This window comes from Manduca sexta, chromosome 18, assembly GCF_014839805.1.
Source record: "Manduca sexta isolate Smith_Timp_Sample1 chromosome 18, JHU_Msex_v1.0, whole genome shotgun sequence".
NCBI classification, from domain to species: domain Eukaryota; kingdom Metazoa; phylum Arthropoda; class Insecta; order Lepidoptera; family Sphingidae; genus Manduca; species Manduca sexta.
Genome location: NC_051132.1, coordinates 9,127,792 through 9,154,953, shown reverse-complemented (window position 1 = coordinate 9,154,953; position 27,162 = coordinate 9,127,792). Strand labels below are relative to the sequence as shown.

Below are 27,162 nucleotides of genomic sequence, written 5' to 3'. Positions count from 1 at the left end.
GCTGGTGAATGTTCTGTAGATTTAAACTGTAAAGATGTTTAATATTATTACGAAAATGATAATATACAGTGTTATTTTGAAATTGGGTTATTAAATGAAAGCACATACTCGTCTTTTGCCTATACTTACATTGTGCCAAAATCATCCATGAGTGACGGATATTTTTACAATAAATCCCGGTTTTAATTTTCTGATTTTTTATCATTTTATAGATAGTGCGAGTACGGCGTGTGCATGAGTGTATTTCTAACTGAAAGTGTGATATTTTCTCTGCGACGAATTCACTTAGAGTAATGGTAGTGGCATTAGGGCGCGTAAAATCAAAATGACTTTTATTGATATTTATTTTGTTAAAAACTTACACTTTTTTATTTTACGTCTACAGTTTGAGTAGAGTAAAATGTTATTTTCAAGAAGATAAGTACGTAGTTTCATTTAGTAATGCAATTTTGAATGACTCTGTGTAAAGCTGAAGAGTTTGTTTGGTAGCGTTAATCTCAGGAAGGAATCTTTTTCAGTAATAGGAAGCTACAATACTCCTGATTGTTTAGCCTAATTTTTATCCCGGGAAATATAAAGCAGGACTTTAATCCCGGAAAAACGCGCTTCACGGGAGCGGAGCTGTGAGCAAAAGCTAGTCGTATAAAATATCGCTCTTAGTAAAGAAAACAAGTCGTAATCAGGATTCTGTGAATGTATTAGTGTTGTCGCGTGTGCTGTAACAGCAATCGGTCGATAATCTCTCCCCCGTAAAGCGGATCCAAAAAACATAATCCAAAATGAACTCTGTGGATAGTAGTTACGTTCATTACATAATTTGGTGTGAACGGATCGAACGCTCAGATGCGATAACCATCGACACGCACCACATTAAGATGCCATAACTACTATATATAGAGAAATTGTCTGATGTTTGTCTGTATGTTGAAAGTTGAGTATTTTTGTCTTTATTTAAAACATTTGATTTTGTATTATGACAGTTTTTGTTTTCAGATATTGGACATTAGTTGCGAAGGGTACATAGAACCCGATTCTTGCCGGCTTCCCTTTTGCAATTTATGTAAAATCTAATTAACATTAAAACGATTTGAGGACGCTAATACCTGTATTTTGCTTCGGGTTCCCTGTTGGAAATATTTATCCTGCGCCACTGTTGGACATTATATTAGTTTATTTCAATATTTATTTATAAATTTAATTCTTTGTTATTTATTTTGTTATTTATTTGGATATTATTATTGTGGCCGCTAGCGTTTTAGTCATTGATCTATCAAAAAATTGTCCATCGATAGTTTTTCTTCATCTTTACCGAACTTATCTCTAGCTCTATTTCGATAGTTTCTCTCCAGGTCAATTGGACTCTATCTTTAGCTCTATAGAGATGAATTTAGTTTTAATTATACCCGATTTAATAGGTGATTAATAAAGATATTTTAAATTGTAAATCATGGCTAGACGTTAACATAGACCAATCCGCGTGCGTTGATTAGTTGTCTAGTAAATCATTTCACCGCGCGCTGCGAGGCGTGTATAAGAAAATTGAGCGGAAGCTTCTAGGAACACCTGTCTTTGAATAAGTTCATATCGTAACGGACCAGTCAAAATAATTTTATATACATATATATAGAAAAATTTTTGGTCAAAGCACCTGACTGCAATGCATGATGAATACAGAATTGTACTGAAGAGGACTAATTTTCAAAATGAATCTACTTTAACTATTAATGTAGTAATTCATATTATTTTTGCAAGGAACGTAAGGAATCGTGTTATGCTGAGCCTTCGTATATTTTTTGTAAATATATGTGTTGTTATGTATGCTCTAAGCGCCTTAGTGCAATGCATGCCGTATACCGGATTGCACTGAACGGTGAAAATTTTCAATTGGATAATCGTCTCTCTGACAATGTATATTAATTCATATTATTTTTGCAAGGAACGTCATTCATTTTATAGATTCCGTTTCTCAGATATGTTGTAGGTAGCTTAAAATTAAGCCATTAACTCATAAAATGAACGCAGTAACATAATAAACTTAAAATGGTTTATTGCTACACTCTAGCATAACCCCGAGAGCTTTCACGGGCTCGAAGGCAGTCTGAGCGTCTCCTAAAGCCACCATCCGCACTCAACGCTCGGCTGTTGCTGATGCTGCACGCGCTCACCGCTCATAACGCTTACCGCTCGCTCCGCTCAGAGCGCTTCGTAACCGTGACAACACGTGTTGTGTAGTGAACAAGACTGTGTTTGTGTGTGGTGTTTTATTGTTCGGATTATTTTGTTTTTGGTAAGTTGCAATGGTGTTTCAATATTGATTTTGAATTTGTTTCTTTTTTCTTCTAGAAAAATTGAATATATCAGAATTATATGTTTTTAAGCCTATACATAATAATACACACGTATGTAAGGTAAAGTTGCCGTGCAGATCGTTTTGTCTGCAACTGAATTTGCTGGTTCAACTGGGTTGTTACCATTGTTTGAAACAATACTGGTGTTAAACAACAGTTTTGTGGTGCGTTTATCACGGTCAGTGACATTGGAGGAAAGCCTCTTCTCAATTTTTGTTCTACCTTCCTAAAGATCGGCAAAGATTAATGTAGCCAAAATAAATTTTATCCCTTTGTTTCTTCTTAATTTTTGTTCTACGTTTCTAGGTCGGCTAAGTTTGATGGGTTTCCTTGAACTTTGCCTGTATGGATTTTATAAAGGGTGGTGTAACGCAGTATCACATACATTTTTTTTAACAAGTTGATATACACATATATCATCATGCTTTTTCCTCTATTTTTATTTATAATAACTTATCCATCGATTTACTGATTGAGGGTTGGTGAAACATTCGCTGATGGTCAACAACAATTCTGGCAGCATGAATAAGCCGCCGTGCCGCAGTTATGGTGGTGTTTATAATATTGTGCAATTATTTTGCATATTTGTGATAAATTAGGTTGATATTAGTGAATTGATTGAAGGTAGATTTCTAATATGTAGTTATATATTTATGTTCATACATAAATCAGCTTCATCAACAATTTTTATACTGAATTGATTCACTTCATGTCAGTCATGTAATATCGAGGATGAATAATATGTGAAATTTTAGCGGCGTTAGCTTAGTTGGGAACGGAACGGACTGCCGACACGAACGCAGGTTTAAAATCAGAGGGCACACACCTCTTACGTTTGTAGAGTTATGTATGGAAACGCATACCTATCTGAAAAGTTGTCTATAAGAATATTGAGGGTATGTTAATTCTGTCAATCTGTATTAGGCCCGCGTGATGAACAAAAACCTAATTTTTCTTAATAGTAGAAGTCCGTGCCCTGCAGCAGTATAGTACATAATACAAGTCTAATATTACCATATTATCAGATAGTACCATATTATTACCATACTATCACTTTCCACCACGTGTATTCAATCCCGTGAAGTGATAGGTGGCGAGCCTATCGCCATATAGGGCACAAATTGGTACACCAAAATTCCAGACTCCGGGCTGATACTGAATACTAAATCCCAATATCACTTTGCCTGACCTGAGGATCGAACCCGAGACCTGAGCACTGAGGACCTGAGCTGAGTCAGGCTTAACAAGTTTTATTTACCGGAGAGCTCATATCTTCTTTTTGGTCGCGTTTTTCATAATGTAAGGTCATGTCCCTGAATGGCCATATTTCTTTTTCTTTTGAGGCAGTTGGAACAGGCAATCCAGTGGGGACTTGATCTACCCAACGGCTAGGTGTTACATCTTAATGTTTACAAATGGATACAAGATACTAGTGTAGTTACATTAAGTCCAGGAACGAGTGTTTACCAACCGCAGTTTCACGTTTCTCCACCCGTACCGGTCTGCGAAATCTATCGTGTTAGTTTTCACAATATTTCCCATAAAGGTAGTTGACGTAAATGAAAATCATTTCCTAGAACGTTCCCTAGATGTCTAGAAATACCCGCTTTCTATAAGCGACGCGAGAAAACTCGCCCGCATCATTCCACGAACATAAGGAGAAATTCACGAACGAGTATAAACTTGCTAGACAGGTGGACGGTACATATCTTCTGATGGCTTTGTGCGAAGGGTTAATTCGAATCATTGATGTGAATGTGCATTGTTTTTTATAGATGCAGTAAAATACGCAATAGATATTGTGGTTGATGATGAATCTTACACGCTTTTGATTATACTTGAATAAACTGCTTTAAATAACAATAAAGAAACTAATTGAATTTTTTTTCTTGGTATTTTGTTCTGTCTATACCTTAAACTGATTTTGAAAAGAGCAACACCAGAGTTGTTGCCCATTCTTTTGCTAGTGAGAACTGGTTTCCGCTCTGGTTTTAGAGTTAATATTGACGGAATATAAAAAATATAATATTTTACAGGTTCAAATAAATTAATTTATTTTATTTCTTTGGTCGTACAGACACATAAGTAGCTGAACTAGTTCAAAACTTCAGATCGTGTATACATTTTTGAATTTTTACAAACTTTTTTTCCTTCACAAATATAAATTCAAGCGGGTTTACTTTACTCTACAAATATAGCAAAAGACGTTACAATTAAATTTTCCTTGTGGCGATTTGAAGTTGTGAATTTGTTTAGCTATTTATGTGGGTTTTGCTGTTTGAAATCGTTATCGTCCTTTTTGAAGGCGGATTATTGTCTTCCGTTTAAAATTTTTATGAATGCTGTACATTTGGAGTTTGAAAACTTCGCGCGTGGTAAAATATAACACATCTAATTATCAAATCGATCTATTTACGACATCTTCTCACCAAATACACGCAACCACAAGATTCTTCACGTCTTCTCAATAATCCTTAGTAATTATTTATTATCTAAAAACAATAAAATAAACAGTGGAAATAAATAGGACGGCCTTTTAGTATTCTTTATATGAATTTTAGAACAAACGAAGCACACCGCCATAGATTTAACATAATTCGATATAAACACATTTGTATTCGTAAAACCCGTCACCCAAATATTTAGGCAAATTAACGCCTATATCTACATAATCAGTAGGGCAGTAGTTAGACGTTTATATTCACGTCTACACGGTTATACGAACTTGTTGCAGGGTTAGTGGTATAAACATAATAACGATCTTCGTGAAGAAGTAGTATTAATGCCTGCAGCGTAGTTGGATATTTTGTTCTTTAACAATTTAGCTAATACTGCATAATGATTGCTGGTGAAGTATAATCATGGTGTATACTTCAACGAGTAACGATGGGAGCAACACATTATATTATTCACTAGCTTTTGCTCGCGTCTTCGCCCGCGTGAAATAGTTTTCCCAGATAAAAATAGTCTATGGCCTACACAAATTATCCCCATACCAAATTTTATCGCAATCAGTAGGTTAGTTTTTGATTTTGTAGCGTTCATACGGGCAAATGCAGCGGGGGACTTTGTTTTATAATATATTTTTTTGAAGGTATAATTTTTCATACAAGAACGTTGCGTAACTTTAATCGTTTACGCAGCGCACGCAACGGAAGCTTTTAAACGGAATAAAATTTCTCCATTTTTGCAACATTTTTCATTGATGCTTCGCTCCTATTGGTCATAGTGTGATGTAACATAGTCTACCTCAATAAATGGACTATCCAACACTAATCTCATTTTTCAATTCAAACCGGTAGTTCCTGAGATTAGTCCATACAAATAAACAAATTCTTCAGCTTTATATAATAATATAGATATAGATATGCCAAACGTGAACATAAAACGTATGTATCTATAATAAGTGAGCCTATATATAACACGTAATTATTACGCACACATGTAATCCATAACGTGTTCTTTACATAACTGTATATCTCTCGACAAAAACGAAAAAATAAATTACATTTATGTTCAATGCCCGAACCATTTAATTTACGTCAATTAATTCAACATACCTGAAAGTCATTTACCAAGTACCCAGTCATAGATAAAGTTGTCCAATCTTACAGTCAAGGTCCAAATCAGCTAGGAAGACATCAATTCACGTCTATTTTGTGGATTAGTGGACCAATGTGTATACATTTTGTATTGTCATTGTCACGATGACTAGAATTCATTGCGTCGTCCCGTTATACGCGTCTCACGTCTGCCACGTGTGGTTAACGGACACTTGTTATAGTAATGTAGAGAATGGGATTTAGTGGATAAGTATGATCGGCGTTTATATTTATACTAGCTTTTGCCTGCTGCTTCGCCCGCGTGATAGTTTTTCCGCGATAAATATTTTCCCGTGATAAAAAGTAGTATAGCACTCAGGAGTAATGTGGTTTTCTATAAGTAAAAAAAAAATTGTAGTTGCTGAGATTAACGTGTTCATACAAACAAATTCTTTAGTTGTATATTTATTTATAGTAATTGGTGAGCAGTTGTCCTGATGGTTAAGTGGCAGCGGATAAGGAATGGAAAGGAGAAGGTTCTGGGTTCAATTATTTATTATTGGTATATTTTGATATTTTAGTACTTACTTATAAAGTATAAAAATAACTAGTTTACGTAGTCTGCAGTTATGTCAATAGACACTTGAAGTGTACTTTTCCCGTAAAAATATACAGATGAACAGTTGTAATGCATTTGTGAAATGTAGCGAGCTCTTTATAATTTTTGTTTGTACAATTTTCCGCTATGCAATATACTTGGGGATGGGGATACCGTCCCTAATACGGGACGGAGCCGTCTCGTATGCGTCGAAGAAGGCCACCGCCGTTTTGTTTGGTATGCCGGTGGTATACAGGGGTTAGGGACTCGGTCCAATGCTCAGTCGGATGATGCTATACTCCCGAGTGTCGACATGGTTCGTAAGACTTTAACCAACATAACCGTTCCACTCACCCCCCAGTGGTGGTATCAAATAATTGCAATTTTATTATGATTTATAAATGGATGGCACTGCCTTCGTTTTTATACAGAATGATTTGGTTTTTTGTAGTAGGAGCACAATCGTTATATAATATATACGCTAATTTACAATAAAATTGTCACCATAAGATTTTTTTTTTCATAGAATACATAATACGAGAATTTGGTTATTGACAAACAGTATCCCAATACGGCAAAGAAATCCGCATGCATTTTATTCCAACAACGCAGCATACAAAATCCAGAAATATTGCTAAAATAATGTACTATGTCATATAGAAAGTGACAACCATGTAATTAAGTTGTGGGCTCGTTAATATGTAGACCAATGAGTCTCATGACCGGTTCTAGTATATTGAATTTATATTATATCCATCGAAAGTGAAGGAATGTATGTTGATTCACTTCAAATGTAGGTTTTATTAGCGACTCTAGAATGAGAGTTTTATGGGTGTGTACAAGTCTTAGTTCTTTTTCATTACGTAAAACAATGTGAGAAAAGTTACAAAATTATGAACAAAGTTTGGTCAGCTTGTGGAAAATTTCGAGCTTTAGTAATTTTTTGGTACTGCAAAGTATAATGGTTTCTTAAGATTACTTAAATTTTATATGTTTACTAAATTTGCGTTGATTTCTGTATAGCTCGGATCTTTAACAACTGATCGATATTCCAGTTTACCCTGGCCATAAGAGCTAAAAATCCTCTAAATGCTGGGAGTAATATTAAACAAAATCGCGATAAAATCCGAAACATTATTTAAAAATATTTTAGATTAATTACGTCAAACTGCTGTTCATAATATGGTAGTGTTTTGCTGGGTATTTTATAAAACTTATTGTAGTAATTTTAATTATTGTTTATATTGCGTATTATAGTGACCGAGGTGCAAAACCAGACGACAAACTGTCTTGCTCTAATTGTGCGCGCGATATCCGCAACGACCGATATAAAATCTTGTGATCTGATCTATGTTTGTGTAAATATAAGTATAATATATTATTGTGGTATAACTTCTTACGGAACATGTCGTACATAAAAGGTATATTCTCATATTATTGGCCAATTTCGAACTATGTTTAGCATAACGTTACTTAATGAACCAATTTTCTGTAGATATATTTTTTAATGTAAACTTCGACTGAAAACATCAATAATTTTTTGTTCCAGATAAAAATAGAAATCATGGGCTAGTACTACAAAAACTCGAAAATGAATGAAAGTCGCGAACGTTTTCGTCGCGAGAGAGAGAGGGAGAAGAACACATACACCTCTCCTCGTCTCGCGTTGCGACGAGTGCTGCTATTGGCTGAAGGTCGCCAGTTCAGGGAGGCTGCGGCGATACTGTCCCGGCTCGGCCCAGCGGTGCTGCAGAGCGTTGCGTCTGAATTACCTGTCGATTTACTGGTGGAAGCGTTGCCGCATTCCGCCCATCTTATTGAAACTTTATTGAACAGGTGAGGTTTAACAGCTTATTTCAAATTGTTTTTTTTTTATTACCATTCATGTTAATTGGGTATGAAATTGATCACAGTACCTGTTGTAATTAATTGCATCTTAGCCAACAATTGCAATAATGAGCACACGCATTATTTGTATTTTATTGTGATATGTGTTTTTTTTTATTATTATACACCAAACCTATGAATAGATTTAGATATACAGGGGCCTTAATCTCTATGTCATATGTTATTTTGAAAGGTGGTAATAAGCACGTAACGCACCGCGTTTAAGACAATAGAAATTGAGATACAGAATAACATTCCTCGCTAATTTCACGAAGATAACGTAATGCAGCCGTATTATAAGTTTACACTGTCATAAAGAATAAGGACCATAATTGTATAGCATGAAAAAACTCACGGGGGTCGAAGGGCGATCAAAAGTTAGTTAGATTATTAAATAAAAGAAAGGCGAAAAACACAATAGCAGTTGTAACATCATTCGCACTTACATCAACTTTACCTTTCATGAGTCATGACATAAGATGTACGCGACGGTCTTCGTTCGGTCATTAACATTGACCGCATTGAATCATCAAAGCAGTAGTATAGGAACAAAAAACGTAATAAGTGATTACAATGATTCTCGAGCTGTCTTCCGTAATTATTTGTTTATATTATTATGGTACGCTTCGTTGCGCCTTCGAGGTCAATGGTCGGTGACTTCTGTTCGAGAACTTGTAGGTTCAAGAGTTTTAGTCTATTTTGGGATTACCAAGGTTTAAAGTCAAGTATGTGCCTGTGAAAAAAAGTAATGCTCCAATTCAGAAGTAAATAGAATTAAAATATTTAACTTGCACCTAAAATATAATTATTGATAGCGTATTGAATAATTCTGTCAAGATTATTTTGTATTTCCAAAAAATTGCAATAAGAGAAATATAAAAATTATAAGATTGTTGTATACATATATTTCGAATAATGATAATAAAATTAAAGTTCTATTGCATCTTTTAAAATGAATGAAACAAACGTTCCAAGTTTTGATTTTTCATAATTTTACATTACCAATCTGATAGAGTTGACATGAAAACGAATTCGCACAGATTCACAAGAATTTATTTATAATTATAGTAATAGAGATAGAGTTTAAAATGCTTTAACAAATACCGTAAGCCCATTTTCTAGTTTACAATATATTGTATAACAAAAAGCAAACTATTACGAAACACAGCAATTTAAGCCTTAATCGATTGTCTTTAAGATCTACGTAAGTGTACGTGTAAATTGGTTAACAAGCGAAAGATGGGAAGAAAGTGATAAAATTCTAGTTCATAGGAATTTAACCTGTTACTTTCTCCTTTCAACCCTATAAATATTGTAACAAGGTTGTTCTGAGGATTATTACGTAATCACATCAATTGCTAAACATTTTAATCTTTGTTTTTGAGACTGCACCCTGATCAATTATGGCAGCCCGCTAAATATTTTTATTTTACTCGATAGCAAATAAGTTATATTTCACTTCATAGGCATCCATACATTAATATTGTTCGTCAACCCAACGATATCAGCAGAATAAAGCTAATGAACTTTGTATGCGAATCGTTGAGCCTCTTAGGTTTTAACGATGCGTTTGGTATCTACTAACTACGATATTCTGCCAGGTTATTCTTACTATTTGATAAATATTAGCTGAATTCCTGTTTACAACTATCTCTATTTCTCCATTATCACCCGCTTTGATTGTATATTTAATATCTTCTCTTCACTCAAAATAAAATATACATCGTTGTAATTCCGCCCTTGCTTTCCTTCGATAGACTAGCGTAGAAAATCTCATGATTTTAACCTCGCTTCTTGATATAGTTATTAGGCAGAACAGATTAGTAATTTTTATTTATGTGTATGAAGATTTTATGTCTTTATATTTTCCCATGACGTGAGTTATGATCGCTGTAAATATTGAAGCATTTAAATGAATAACTTCTTTATGTATAGAGAGACTTTGAGTCTGTTAGGGAGCCATGTAAGGGTTATAGTAAATGATACACTTTGTAATCTAAAAATATAGTTAGCGCGCAGTTTTGCTGGGTGCGAGGCGTTAACAGTTCCTCTGTAGAGTTAATTATATGACAGCAATATTTTTACAACGGCCAATATGCATTACTAGTATTATCGTCTCACTTAGTTTAAGGGCACAATTTGTTAAAATCTAACGTGTTTATCCCTAATTGCCTACTGCTCAGCCCGCGGGAAAGTTTTCGGGGATAAAAAGTCTATAGCATTCAGGAGAAATGTAACTTCCTATTAGTAAAATATTTTCTAAATCAGTTTAGTAGTTCTTGAGATTAGTGCGTTCAAACAAACAAACTCTTCCGCATTATAAATTAGGTCTTAATACTTAGACACATTGCAGATACGATGGTTGTTTTTGTAATGTTTTATTATTTTAAGTAAGTAGGTTTATTGGTACTTTTCTTTTTAATGTTCTCTTTTTATAATGGGTTGTCATGTTTTTTATTTGTCACTAAATTAATAAACTATTATGAGATTCGTTTGGTATTAAAGATATTTTAGTTTTAAATATACCAGTTGTTTCAATTACCAATACATGATGTGTGTAATAGAGTGTAAAGATACGATAAGTAACCCGTATCACATTGTTAGGTGGAAAGCGCGAAGATCGACAGACAAGAGGCACGACTCGCTCTGATGGCCGCGGATTGCTTTATTGACTTGCTAAACACTTGCACAATCTCCCGTATTGATAGGCATTCTATTAGTATCAATTAATCTGTAATGTCTATCTTGCAGAACCTTTTTATGCCGTTTAGGGTTCCATAATTCGAAAGGTGGGAACCCTTTTAGGATCACCTAGTTGTCCAACTGTCTTTTAAAACCCTTTTGTCAGGACAGCGTAGAGCTATTAAGTTGAAATTTATATCAAAACTCGGGACTACGGACTCTTTCAGCTGTGAGAAAATCAAACTTGTACATCAACGCGACAAGATATGACCAATTATGTCGCATATTTTCGCTTGTTTGGGATTTCGCAAGGGGGTCTAAACCTATTGAGTACTTCCCGTTGACCAAGGATGAAATTCGATAAAAAGGTCTTACAGCACATGATAAAGAAAAAATCACAAATGTGTACTTTAATAATAATATATTTTTTGTTGTATTTAGACTTTTTATTGAAAATATCTAAAGAATATGAAATACATTAATGACATATGACGGTGAAGTTATAATATGTGGTACAGTCACGCTATAACTAGTACACTCCTATATTTGTATGAGTGATTCGCCACAATTATCTTACGGAAAACACCTAATGTTTTCTTATTCATAATGACTTATTTAGTTTACGTGAATGTGAGACATTGGAATAATGATATCCCTCGCGACCATGGAGGCTGCAGTGTCATCGAAACCGCGGAACAAAATTATAATATAAAAAACCGCGTCAAAATCCGTGAAATAGTTTAATGTCCATTTTTTATTCAGTCAATGAAATTTCTGGAAACCTACAAAATCTTTTCACCCTTCCAAATTAAAAAGAACAGAAGTAAAGTAAAAAAGAGGTGAAATAAAATTGAAACAAGATTGATGTGCTGGAAGTTTAAAATATTAACGTAATCCCATCTTGTGATAATGTATCTAAAAGCAAAGATCACTAAACGATTAATTTCGGTACATTCTATAAAGTGAATGTCGATGCAGGTAATTGCGTACAGTTCGGGTGCGTTTTGGTGAAGTTTGAGTAATGGCAGGTGAAAGTGAACAGACCGGTCGTTGTACCCTTGTCTGGATATCAACTTTTTTGTATCAGAGAAAGGGACTTCGCCCAATATGTTCTCCGAAGGCGTTATCAGTAAATTAATGTAAAAAATACACGTTTATTGCAATGGGCCTTTTTTTATTAGTATGAAGAAGAGCCGCCTCTACTACTTCGATGGATTATTTTAACGAAAACATTTTATCATATAGGATTTGATTTTGTGTTTCTTTCCGTCACTATAGTATAGTGGTATGGGTTTATGGAAATGGTGGTTATACATTAATATTAATCATCTGGGTCACATGGTGTAATCAAGGTATAATGCACTTATTGGCTTACGTGTTCTTAAAATTTTGTTATATTTTATATTTGCATAGCAAGTGATTTAAGTAAAATTAGCATCATATTCATGTATCCCTATTCAGATCTTGTCATTAAGAAAAACAAGGTAATAATAAAAAACTGAGATATAAATAAACAAAAAACTGACAAATAAAGTACAACTAATACAAATTTAGTTGCAATAAAAAAATCTCGAAGAAGTTTTCTACTTTTAAAGAAAAAAAACATTTAATTATTCAAATCGAAAATTCTCAAAAATTCAGAAACATATTCATAGCTCGAAAATTATTAAGAATTGCGGAACATACATGGGGGTGATTCAAATACCTAAAAGGGATGCTCTATCTCTGGATCTTCGCTTGACACTATTTTTGGGACACCTGTATAAAGCTGAAGAGTTCTTTTGTTTGAACGCTCTAATTTCAATTTTTTTTCACTAATACGAAGCTACATTACTCTTGAAGGCTATAGGCTACTTGTGATTGAGAAAAAAATAATCCTAAAGTAACTAAAAATTTTCACGCGGGCGGAGAAGCAGGCAAAAACTAGTGTATAGTTATAAGGGCGATTAAAATATTCAAACTATATTATAGTCCGTGTTTAAATAATATTGTTTGCTTTAATTGGCGGCGTAAAGTTACCGTGTAACGTGCTGTCGCAACCGGTGACCCTGCGGTTATGTGCCCAATTTAGCAATTATTCGGTTTTCATCGCGTGTCTGTTTTAATAACCATGTTTGACATTGGAGAAGAAGATTGTACTGTCAAATATTAATGACTAGCTGACCCAAAAGACGAATTGTCTTAACTATAAAAACACAATTTTAATTGTGGAGTTTCTTTTAGTTTCTACCTAAAAATATTTTAGGAACAAAAGTGATATTTCAAAATTTAAATTCATCTAACGCGCCATTTGTTGAAGGCGCGTAGATTAAATTGTCGTTAAGTTTGCTTAAATTTTAAAATGTATTGGGCAATTTTCTTAATATTTATTTCCGTAAGAACCTTCTACAAAGTATTAGAAAACTAAAAAATAAGATGAATGAAATCGGTTAAGTTGTTTTCAAGTTATCTAAGGAAAATAGGAATTAATTTTTATATGTACGCAGTAATCTGTTACTGAGTAGTATTATGGTTCTCATTAATGTAATTACAACGGGTATGATAAATGAGTTTCTTTTATTGCCAGATTTAGTAAACCATTCGTATGTTTCAATAAAGCCTGACTACGGGAAAGAAGTCGGCAATAGCCACTTGATATTATGAATTATTAATATCGTTAAACCCAAACCGCTCAAAACCGAGAAAAAGCAATATATTAATGTGACTTCGCACGGAAACTGTAATGTGGGAAGTTTGATAGTTCCCGACAGATGTTCAGTCTCTGTTAAGTGCCGTTATGTTTGTTCATCGCTACATGACTGCGTTTCTTATTTTCCTTACTCACTCTTTATATTTATGAACTAGCTTTTGCCCGCGGCTCCGCCCGCGTTATAAAGTTTTTCGGGTTAAAGTTTTCCGTTATAAAAGTCACGCTATATATTTTCCCGGGAGCCTATGTTCTTCCCAGGGTCTCAAACCGTCTCCATACCAAATTTTATCCTAATACGTTGGGTAGTTTTTGAGTTTAACACGTTCGGGCAGACCGATGCAGCGGGGACTTTGTTTGCTGATATATCTTTGTAGAACTTTTTAAGAGGAACAATCCCGTCATACATTATTGTTGCATAACATTAACCGTTTACGCAGCGCACGCAACAGAAGCTCTCAAAACTAATAAATTGTCCCCGTTTTTGCATCATGTTTCATTATTGCTCCGCTCCTATTGGGTATAGCGTGATGATATATAGCCTATAGCACTCCACGAACAAAAGGCTATCCAACGCAAAAAGATTTTTTCAGTTTGGACCGGTAGTTCCTGAGATTAGCCATTACTGCTCCGCTCCTATTGGGTATAGCGTGATGATATATAACCTATAGCACTTCACGAACAAAGGGCTATCCAACGCAAAAAGAATTTTTTAGTTCGGACCGGTAGTTCCTGAGATTAGGCATTACTGCTCCGCTCCTATTGGGTATAGCGTGATGATATATAGCTTATAGCACTCCACGAACATAGGGCTATCCAACGCAAAAATAATTTTTCAATTTGGACCGGTAGTTCCTGAGATTAGCGCGTTCAAACAAACAAACAAACAAACAAAGAAACAAAGAAACAAACTCTTCAGCTTTATATAATAGTATAGATGATATAGGTACAGTAGCCTTCATGGTACATAAAATTGATAAGTAAATAAAAAATTAAGTATGAATGTTTTCGTTTATATGCTTGTTATACATTTATGATTATTTATATCGTTGTGTACTAGAAAGATTGTCTAAAGCAAATACGTATTTTCTTAGTAAAATTAAGTTACCAAGCCGTGATGTTTCTTTCAGAGCTATACGTTATGTATTTTCAATTTATGCTTAAAAACAAAGATTCCAAACCATGTTGTTTACCAATATAAGTTATGTATTTTCAAATGATTCAATCGAAAAAGACTAATTATTTAGTACGTCGCGCCTCTCCCGTTGGTCAGTAATTATAGTTTCGATCACCCTTCCCTTGATTGTTTATAGCTGGCATAAGGCCGAGAAGAAAAAATAATATACCTTTGCCAAATTTTCCAAATGATTCTCGCACACAGAATTACTAAGTTAAATTGCAAAACATTAAAGATTCGCAACGCAACTCAATTGTGCAATAAAAATATATATTAATTACAACTGTGTGATTTCGGCGAATACCACTTTTATGAACGTTGTGCAATCGCAGGATTCCATTGTTTTCACAACATTTTGTACTGCGATATGGCAAAGGAATTTACGCTTTGTTATAATAGTAGGGAATTTCAATATAATTTAAATTTGTTAAATGTAGGTCATCCTTTATGATTATTATCATTCGATGAACACACAAAGCAGGATGCTTGCGCCCGCGCCGAACGACGAGGCAATTCCTTATGCAAAAATAGTAGTTTTCATATAAAATTTCGTAGAGTACATCCATAGCATGAACTTAATTTGTCTTTGTTATAATATGTTGTACCCGATAAAAGATTTATCAATTTGATTTGATTTAAGGGGTCATTTTGACACTGCTTTACTAAATGAAACCACATACTTTTTACCAATTCTTGAAAATAGATGTAAAACAAAAAAGTGTAAGTTTCGAATAAAATGAATATCAATAAAAAGTAATTTTAATTTCACACGCCCTGATGCCACTACTACCAGGAAATCGTCGCAGTAGCAATATCACACTTTCAGTCAATAATACCTATACTTACACCTTCGCTGTATTCGCACAAAACTACAAAAAGTAAATAAAATCTGAAAAGTAAAGCAGGGATTTTTGGTCAAAATTGTCCTTATTAATGGATTATTTTTGTCGCAATTAATAAACATTATTATAAACAGATCAACACCTGTGAACCCCATTAACATCAGTACCTCAAATCCTTACTAAAATATTTTCTCGTTCAGGTTAATATCGCTGGAAGTGTCTCCCCGGCCGGAGATACAATGCGAGGCGGTGGCGTGGAGACTGGTGGGGCTGCTGGGAGCTGACCAGGGTTCCGGAGTTCGAGCCAGGACCGCGAGGCTGTCCTGCGCCCTCGTGCATTACACTCCTGATACAAGAGACGCTATCGATGCCAGGAGGCGGCAGCTGGATGCTGCTGTTCAGGGTATGTTGGATTAAAGTTCTAGGTATTTCAAAGACATTATGAATAGGCTCAAAAAGATGTGGCTTAAATTTTATTGCATTTCTGGATGATATATGGTCCGTTAACTTGGCCAATTGAATTGTATATGAATTTTAACAACACTTAAATATATTATGTTTAATTTTGTAGTTAATGAATCAATAATTGACAGACAACTATCAATTTAAAAGACGCGGCATATCATTAAGGCCACTCGTCTATGAACAGTTTTTAAATAAAATGTTTTATTTCTATCTAAAATCGAACACCTGCAAAACGTTGGGAGGAAGCGAGTTAATCTCGAATTTCCTCGCGAGATAAGCAGGCGCTCTTTACGCAGCGTTACTTTAATTGCTCTCATTTCCTGCGTCCAAATAGTAGCGATTACATTGAGGTTCACTTTGTAATTCGATTTTGATTTCAATCGAAACCTTGTTGTTATGTGGAAATTTTAGGTAGATGTTTGTTATGCAAACGTATTTGCTAGCTATTGCTTGCTCAATTGAACGCATGAAAATATTTTTGCGAATAAAATTTTGCTATCTTCCTTTTGTTGTGATAGTTATAAAAATGCTTAGGAGAATTTACGGTCAATGAAATATTTATGCAAATAATTTTCAAGACATTTCTAAAATAGGAACAAACTAACTTGGTATTAGGAAGGTAGTAATAATATTTAGAATAAGTTTTATAATCCTATTGTTTTTCCTGTTTACTGATGTAACTATTGTAATCAGGTCTTGGCACCCACGGTCTCACTGCTGATGTGTCAGGAACGCTCATTTCCCTGCACGTGGCCATGAAGAATGAGCTTCAGAGACACGTGGAGGTCTACAAGCAGGCACTACATAAGCTGGAGGAACTGGTATGGATCTCAGTTCTATAAATTAATTCGATTGTTTAGTTGATTAATTTTAACCAGATCTCTTTTTAAATAGCAAATGTCTAATAGTATTTAAAATTCTTTTGAAGAAGTATGTTAGATATTTGTAATTTAACTTAGGTTAACGGAGGACTGATTACCGACACTAAATCATTTCTCGATGTAACATAGCTCTACTGTGTTCGCTTTTAAGAAATTAAAATATCTTTGAACAAAAGTCTTGAGGATTGGTCACGTAAAATTATGATTTTAGGCGGATTGGAATGTAATATGTGTGATAAAAATTAGCGTAGCGATGGATAGATTTACAAAAGACTAATGTTTATGTGGTCCACATTTAATGTCTATATATCCTACAATTCGTAAGGTTCCAATTTAAATACGTATGACTTAATCAACGCTATATTAGTTCATCAGCATCGTGTTGATTTGATCACATTTCTTTCACGTACAAGTAAGTTGTAATATAAAGTTTAAAATTGTTTCCCCCTCCCCAGTCTTCGGTCACAGTGAACCAGGACCCAGCGTCCTCATCACACCAGCGTCTCCTGGCCCTCTCCCACGCAGACGTGGAGCGGCGGCTGATAGACAACAAGTCCTTGCTGACCATTGTTGATAAGCCAGCTCTACGGCAATTACCGACTCTGGTCTCTTCCTTAGCAGCCAGGGTCGAGAGTGATAAAGCTGTCCTGGCTTGCATTGGGCAGATTAAGAGGAGTGACCCTACCCTGGATTTGAATGATACCAGGTGAGTTATTAAATTTCTTGTACAGCTTTGTGTGATGGCTTTTATTGCGTGGACAGTCGTGAAGTTTACGATACTTAGATTGATTTGTCATCTCTTCTTTAAGTTGTACCTACTAGCATAATTACCTCCTGTAAGGATCATTGAAGAAATAGTATACATGAAAGTAAATAGGTAACAAAGGTTTTAAAGACAAATATATCTCAGAAAAATAGTGATTAATTTTGCCGATAAATAACTAGGTATTAATAATAGAACGTTTAATATCCGAATAGCATAAATAAGTAGAAGAAACTAGACAGGATATTAGACCGAATGAGTCATGACCCGTTGAAAACGATAGGATACGCAGTTTCTATCCGTTTGTATATTTTGACCAAACTATAAACTAGTTTTTAATTACGTTTCGTCGTAATAAATAAACTTGGGCTCGATTTGATTCGTATTCATTTAAATGGTTTAAGTGCTTCGGTTTAACGCATGATGAAATTAATGGAAAATATGAATACTGTTATAATTACATTCACATGAAATAAATACCATCATGCCGGTATCCCCGAGGGGTAGGAAGCGGTGCAGCGTGCATTAACGGTTTACGAACGGGTTTTTTAGTCCCATAACTCCATAGAAAACGGAGAAATGTAATACATTCATTTTCAAAATTGCTTATTCGAATAATTGCTGGGAGTCGCATATCTGGATAGTTTCATTCAGATCTATTTATGCCCTAAGGTCAACTTAAACAATTTTTACATATTTTAATAAATATCTAATTATCCGAACTTCGAAAATAGCCACTGACCTCGCGCATCCAGAAACTGACTAGGTCATCACTTATAAGACAAATATATATTTTTAAAAAGTATCGATAAGTAATCCTTCAAATACATAATCATTTTGCGTATTTCGTGGTACTACAAGTACCCTAAATGAGTCATCGAGGCCACTCGCACCTTGGTTTTCGGTCACCTTCAAAGAAATCATAACAAAGAAAAAATTAAAGTAATAAGCGTAGAAACGTTTCCCGAAGTACGGGATATGGCGATACTATCTTAAGGAAGAGGAAATTGCGATCATTTTTCATCACAAAACAGCCGGAATTGAACCTTGGCCTGGTCTGTGGTTAGGATATTTTTTCCTACCGAAAAATTTATAAAGATAACCAAATGTGGATATGAATTTTATGTTCGCTCCAACTTAGTTTTATAGAGAAGCAATCCTTGATTTTATCAATGCGAATTACACATCACTATTTTTTTGTCCGCTAATGATTTTGTTCAAATTATACATACCTACGTGACTCCTGTTTCTTCAGTCTTCTCGGAAATCAGCAAATTTCGCTATAAGTTATGTATATATTAAATAAGCTATATTCTATTTACGCCGATTTCTATATAACCGTGTATAACTGAATTATCATTTACGATCATAGTTATTTTTTTTTAGATTCTTGTATATTCTTATTTCATGTCTTTTGTATTACCTTCTAAGCGTTACGCTTTTACGAATTAAAGCGCGCATTAATTTCATCAGGAATAGTTCATTAATGTTCTTTCATTATAAGAAAAGTCCCTTCAACCTTCCCACATCTAATTAGATCACAAACCCTCGTAACAATGGTAGACAGTTATTATTTTTTTCAAGAAGCTTGCACAACGGCTTTCCTCTGCGCTGTACTGAGAGAAATGCTCATGGGAATCACATTATTGCTCTTTGTTGTATGGGAGCAGTTTCATCATGGCTCATTCAATTCTATGTGAGGAATTTTAATTATTGTTATTGTTGGTTTGTGTGTAAACGCCGATGCTACTCTTTGATAGTATGGCTATGTTTGTTAAGTGCGCAATGCGTAGCTTTTGTGATGAGATATTCAGTAATTAGTCATTGGCATTGGAGTATGTTCTTATGATATTCATATCAAGGTCTTAGGCTGACCCAAAGTTACTAACATTAATTATAACCTGTGTGAAATAGTCTTAGATCTATCTCAAAGGGTAAACATTAAAAGCAAATATTAATGCTACTATAGTGTCATTGATTGAGATTTGTTTTATCTAGAAAAAATTAAAGTCCAGCCACCGCAGTTCTTATAGAAACTAAATATCGTATGGCGAAATCTGTAAAAGTGCCAAAAGCAAACTTTCCACTGTTAACCTAACAATGAGCAATAAGGCAACGCAATAAATCTTTCGCTATTGTTGAACTCTTGCTAACTTCCCGAACCTTCACATAAACCGTAAATTACTTAGGCACGGACTTAGAATTCATCTGGGGGAAAGTCCTTCTTTTTTAAACACTCAGAAAAGTTACAATCTTTTAGACAGTTGTAAATGAATACGATTCTATCTTTGTCCATTTATGACCTTAATAGGTGTTGATTGACAAGTAAGGTACAGCTTAGACCAGTGAAGCTAAAAGTGCAAAAAATATCCTCATAAATAAGAGTTTCTTTATCAAACGTAGGTGGATATGTAAAAAAAATCAGACATAAATCAGATTATGGAAATTGTTGTATTAAATTCGACACAACACAGCGGTTGCAAGTAGTATATCATAATGGAAAATAATACTTTCTTCAAATAAAGTATTAAGCAACAGTAGATTAGTTGACAGTTGCTTCAACAACATTGCTAAAGTTGAAACAGTTGATAACGACTGTGCGGTGCCTGAAAACCAAATTATAAAGAAAGGCAGAACAAACTCGTCGTATCTAAATCTAATGTTCCTTTCTCACGATTTTTTTTCTTTAACTATTGCTTAACGTCTACTTGCACTATAACAATGCGAGGTATATGTTATTGATTATCGTCTGCTTCCGAGGCATCCATCAATTACTTGCATTACTTGTGTATTTCTTTCTTACCTTTAGATGTTTTCTCATTCACTATAATTACGTAAGGAGGATCTCACTGAGAAGCTTTTGTTGTTATTCTGATGTTGTCTAGACTTTAAAATGGAAATGTGATCATAATATATGTAAAAGATAATAAATAGTTTGCTATCTTATTGGGAATTATAATTCCATCGATAGCACAGATACCAAACCTTCAATTTTGGCTGCATCATAAAAAATATTGGGTTTAAAAATCGTTGACATTTAAAATTGAAGTACCTTATGCTTGATGCCAGTTAAGAACTGAAATACAAGAATCTGCAGATTACAATATTATTTTCCCTCATTTCAAATTAGCATTATGAACACATAGAGTATTAGCATTTTCAATATTATTATTTCTTCATGTTTAACATATAAATATGGTAATTAAAGAAATAAATTGATAAGAAACAGCAAAAAATTTGCAGATCTGATAAGTGCTAAGTCCAGTATCTCCTTAATTCGTTTCATTATTTACCATTATACATATAATTACATAACTTACTCGTATAACAAATTAATGAAAACATAATTGAGGAGTAATTTACGTGATTTCTCCCAACAACAAATATTATGCAACCAATCATCGGAGACGTGAGAGCCTGCTTTCACCCAAACATTGCATCATGTATTAAATAACGTATGAACAGGCTGGTATTTGGGCGTGGGTGCGGGGGTTACGACCTCACAAATGATGGTCGTTTTACTGTTAGATATATGAATGGTGATAACATGTTATTTAATATTTTGGATTTAGAGGTGGTTTGCGACTCTGTTAATGATACAGTTTCTAAAGCTTTTATTATAAACATTGGCAAGTTTCATCCCAGCAAGACGTTCTGTTATACTTTTCATCCTGAAAAAAAAAGCTACATCTACAGACGAATTGATTGTGATGTATTTACAGTCTTTTGATTGTTCTAGGCCGGTGGCTGGCGTTCTCATGAGCTACTCTCGAGGTTGCGCAGCGGTACTCAGTCAGATGTCCGAAGGCGATAGTGTCGGCGGAGGGTCAGTGGCTCCTCGTTCACCCACTGATTCCGCCTCTGACGGATACCATTCTGACAGCGATGATTCACAGCAAGATCCAGACAGGTAAATTTTTATAATTTTAGTAATAACTAGAAGCTATGCTGTCAATGTTATAAGAAGTTCAATTGGGCTGCTGTAGGTACTGCTTAGCTTGTGTAGCAGTATGGCTGAAAGACAGATGTTATTATAGACCTTACTGATGATGGGCATCTTGAAGCAATAGTGTAAATGTATTGTGTGTCAATTCGAAGGAAAACGTAGTCAGCGTAATTTTTCATTCATAATTTTTTATGACGAATGAAATGATTTTTAATTTAAAGTTCTGCATGTTGTTGATTCTGTATATGGGTGGTCGTATGGCAAATCATTAGGCGGACGGCATGTTCGGCTAGTCATTCCTTGCAATATAAAACAAGTGTTTTTCGACCACGTTCGATAACAGATTTATTCATTTATTTATACTCTTTATTGTATCAAACAGAAAAAATAATACAAAGAAGAAAAGATAGACAAAAGGCACATGTACAAATGGCGGTTTTATCGCTTCATGCAATGGTTTCCAGACGGATGGATATAAAAACGAGAAAGAGAAACAGATAACGAGAAAAAGAAAGATATTCATATCATTTGAATAATTTAATGAGAAATGTAATATTGCAGTTAAAAACCGTCAAGTAGTTCTAATTTTGGTGTATTGCAGGAGTAAGCTGGTGTCGCAGTACGCAGCGGTGTGGGCGCGCGCCGCTGACGAGACGCTGCCGGCGCTGTCAGCGCTGGAACCACTTCGGCAGACGCCGCATCTCAAGTACAAGATCGTGTTCTCTGTGGCTGTTGTAAGTAAAGAAATGGCATTATTGAGTATCTTTGTAATGATCGAGATCGGCGTGTAGGACCTATAGTACCTACTAAAGTTTTTTTTTATTGGTTAAACAAGATACAAGTACATATGAAATCAGTTCACGGCGACCACTGCACTAGACTCCGGGCCCGTATAGCAGTAGATCATAATAGAATATTTTACATTACTATAGTGATAACCAGAGGTAATTTTTTGTTTATCTATAATAATAAGCTGTCTGATATTATCATTTTTGCAAAGACAAGGACACTAAGATGGCTTCCTAATTATAACTTATCCTCTTTTTCCGTGATGCCAATACGCTTCAATAACATCTGGTTTCCTTCCAGCTTTCGTTTCGAGCGGCTATCAGTCTACGTGATCGCCGCTTAAATGAAGTAAAGGCCCTCCTTGGAGCCAATGATGACGAGTTGGGCTCCAGCGAGGCAAGCGCTGCAAGCGTTGCTAGGTTGGTGACAGCCGCTACACGTGTTATGCTGCACACAGCGCACAGTTTCCCGCTAGGAGAGGCTGAACGGACAGTTATTAACCAGGTTGGTAAAAGCATACAACGATCAGATTTTTTTAGACCTAAACCCCATTCTGTTAGTTACCGCCATCTACCAGTAAAGCAATGTATCAAAATGTAGTTCACTTATCAATGATACATTTGACTATTGTTTGCTGATTTTCTATTGTTTTGGCTCAACATATTTGTACTAGATGGCGTTGTCAATATTTTGTAAAATGGTGCTTCGAATCGCCACTAGATGGCGTTAAACTGGAATGTAGCTTATAGCCTGCTCATGCGTAGGCTATGATGGTATCTCAACAAAGATTTTAAAAGCGACGGCTAATGAGATATGTGGCCACATAAGTCATATCATTAATCTTAGTATTTGTGCCGGAATATATCCTGATGCTTTAAAAACATCTATAATAAAACCACTATTTAAGAAAATAGAGTTATTAGAATATTACAGACCTATATCACTTATTCCTGTAATATCTAAAATTTTTGAAAAATACATCTATAAAGAATTATATAAATATATAGAACATAATAATATACTGTGTGACGAACAAAAGGGATTTAGACAACATAGAACAATAAATATGGCAATATATGACTTCTTACACAATATTATAATTAATATGGATAAAAGAACACCTGTTTGTGCTATATTTTGCGATATGACTCAGGCTTTTGATTATGTCCACTACGATACTCTTTAGACAAATTGGAAGCTTACGGTATCAGGGGGTAATGTACATAGCCTCATTAAATCATATTTGTATAATAGAAAACAAATAACTGAAATCAACAGAATCAACGTTGAGAGTAAAACCGAACAAACATTCAGGTCATTGGAACGTAAAGTTATGTACGGAGTACCACAGGGAAGCGTTCTGGGCCCATTATTATTTATATTATATATTAATGATCTACCTAAATCCATAGATTATCCCTTGACTCTTTTTGCCGACGATAGCACTATGACAATACCATGTAAACATGTAGACACATATTTAAATGAAATTAACAATTCATTAATATCAGTTATTAAGTGGTTGATAGACAATAACTTGAAAATTAATTTAAGTAAAACAAAAATCATACATTTTAATCAACGCATGCCAGATAATAATAACTTACACATCCGTTACAATAATGACAATATTGAAGGAGTCGATAGCACAAAATTTCTAGGACTGGAAATTGATAAAAAACTATGCTGGAAGGCACATATAGAGAATCTCTGTAAAAAAATAAGTAAGTCTGCATATGCTCTATATATTTTGTCGTCAACAGTTAATACAGATGCAATTCTCACCGCTTACTATGGGATAGTCGAATCTCATTTACGATACGGCGTTATATTTTGGGGTAACTCTACCAATAAAGAAATAGCCTTTAAAGCCCAAAACAATGCATAAGATCTATGTTCCGATTAAAAGTTAATGACAGTTGCAAGCCATATTTTAAACAATACAAAATATTGACATTGCCTAGTATTTATATATTAGAAATAGCTGTATTTGTGAAATCTAACCCCGGCCGTTTCAAACGACTAGCTGATACTGTTCCTAGGAATAGACGTGACAATAGCAGACTACGCTTACATAGTGCTAAGACCGCCTTGACGAGTAATAGTGTCGTCTGTATGGCACCAGTCATATATAATAAGCTGCCTAAGGCATTAAAAGACTTGAACATATCAATATTCAAGAAACAGTTAAGAAATTTTTTAGTAGATAAGGTGTATTATAATTTAACAGAGTTTTTACTGGAGCATAAATAATATTATATAATTACCTAAAATGACATAATATAATAATTTTCTTTAAAATCTTAATTTAAATATTGACCCATTAGCATACTGTTACTTGACATTTTTTTATTTTTACTATTTTATGTTTTTAATTTTTCTATTCTTTTTATGTAATAATTGTGACATAGTATTTAAATTCAACAATTTAATTTTGCATACCAACTACTGGTTAAATATGGTTGCTCTAAATAATTTAATGTATGATCATCTGTTTCACCCATGTTTGCAAATAAATATATCTTTATCTTTATCTTTATCATTAATTAACTCTTGAAGGTAACAAGTACACTGCGCGAGTACCCGTGCCTGAACTCGTGCGGGGCCCTGCACGCGCTGGCGGCGGCGGCGTGTCGCGCAGCCTGGGCGCTCAGCCTCCGCGCGCCACCACTCAGGATCGACACTGATTTTACACCAGGTACCACCATGGCTTTATTAAATAGGTGGTTATATTGATTAATTAGGGGTACCTACTGTCAGCTTAGAAAAGCTAAAAGGGTGTTGATATTACACAGGATCTGAGGTGACCGAAAAATCAAAGTCATTCGGCAAAATACTACATAGAAGACTGGTATCGGCAAGATAATTATTATGATGATAATAATGATGTTTTCCGTGATAAGTCTCTTATCGTTCATTAGGTTCACTTAATTAAGCCATTAATTTGGGGAAATTATTATTTCATGTCTCAGGATGGCGAGCGCAGTGAAATACCAAAGAATATTTTGTAATTCAAGATGGTGATTCTACTGTTTACGAGCGGTCATATTGTGTACCATCAGGCGAATGGCAAGTTTGTCTCGTCATTCAAAGCAATAAAAAAATATATATTAAAATTATGCCTGAAATAGTGACATGCAATAGGATCGTCATCGATTATAATAATTTGGCGAAATGTGTGAGTTATACGCACACATGTACATCACGCCTTTGTTCTCAGAGAGGAAAGCAGTTGTCACTTGCCATGTACTTTAAGTCCCACGAGAGGGCGAACCTGAATAAATTTCAAATTCCAGACTGATATTGAGGAGCAAATCCCTATATTACTTTTGCCCGACCCCGGATTTGAACCCTGTACCTCAGATTGGTGGTTGTACATCACCCTCATGTATTGAGGCGAATACGCCGCTGAGGCAGTTTATTCACTATAGTATGTGTTTACACCATTATAATATGTATTCATGTTTCGACATGCCACAGAACATTATCTAACATTTGACTTACATTTTCTATCATTTATTCCAGTGGTGATGAACCCAGAGAAGCATGTGCGATTCTCGTCGGACCCTCGCGACCGTCGCTCCGACCTCATCAAGTCGTTCGTGTGGCCAGCCCTGATGGATGGCAATCGGTGCGTCTTCAGAGCCATCGTCATTACGTGATTACTTCTAGAACATTCTAAATCGGGTCTTAATCTAAGAATATTATCGGTAGATATTTATGATATATTTTTGTGTAAAATTTTATACCTATTTTCAATGTAAACATTGTATTTTTTCATACACCTTGATGTGATGGAAATCAGAGTTTATAACTTGTGCTTATTAATTGTAACACCACACATACAGAAATCTACGCATAGCCAACATTTAAAAACAATCCTGTCCACTTAGAACAAGTCTTACCTTGTGAGTGTGAGCAACTAAAAGGGACTTTCGGATCCCCAATACCAATAAGAAATAAAAAAAATCTCATTGGAATCGAGCTGTCGACCTCTTACTTAACAGCAGGTCCATTTCCCATCGGGTTAGACTTTCGAAGTATCTCTCGATATTTAAGTAGAAAACGTAGATTATATTTAATTGCGGATTATGACGAGATTCTACATAGTTACAAATTTTTGTCTAAATCGAAAAAGTTTGTATTGGGTCTAGAAACTTCTAGACACAAGTAGTTTACGAATAAAAGGGTAATGCTATTGGTTGACGTCACTAATAATTGTTAAGTGTCATGACTACTTCTGGAAGGACAAGTAATAAAAGAAAGCTGAGTAATAATATATGACTCAATGTTCTTGATACGCTCATATCGACATTATTTCTTGTGTAGATCATTTCTAGTACATAGTCGATAACACAATAAGCTATTACTAAGAACTTCACCTGTATTTCAGTTAAATATTTGCAAAGTAAATAAATACACTGTACAAAATACAATAAAATCATATTTATATTAAGGTTTATTTATTGTATTTGAATAAAGGATTTTTCACATCGATTGCGTCTATTATTGACGAGTGAGTCAATGAGTCAGCCATTGATAGCACTTATCTTAAT

General features: G+C 34.7%; 1 protein-coding gene across 1 annotated transcript; it reads left to right on the top strand.

Moving 5' to 3' along the window:
* The first annotated feature begins 2,146 nt into the window (after positions 1-2,146).
* LOC115439759 lies at positions 2,147-27,103 on the top strand. The gene is made up of 10 exons (XM_030163742.2): positions 2,147-2,287; positions 8,038-8,324; positions 15,963-16,165; positions 16,921-17,048; positions 17,564-17,814; positions 21,611-21,781; positions 22,419-22,551; positions 22,907-23,110; positions 25,166-25,304; positions 26,132-27,103. Exons 2-10 carry the CDS (start codon positions 8,080-8,082, stop codon positions 26,266-26,268), a joined length of 1,611 nt encoding a protein of 536 aa, XP_030019602.2. The 5' UTR covers positions 2,147-2,287; positions 8,038-8,079; the 3' UTR covers positions 26,269-27,103.
* The last annotated feature ends 59 nt before the right edge of the window (positions 27,104-27,162 follow it).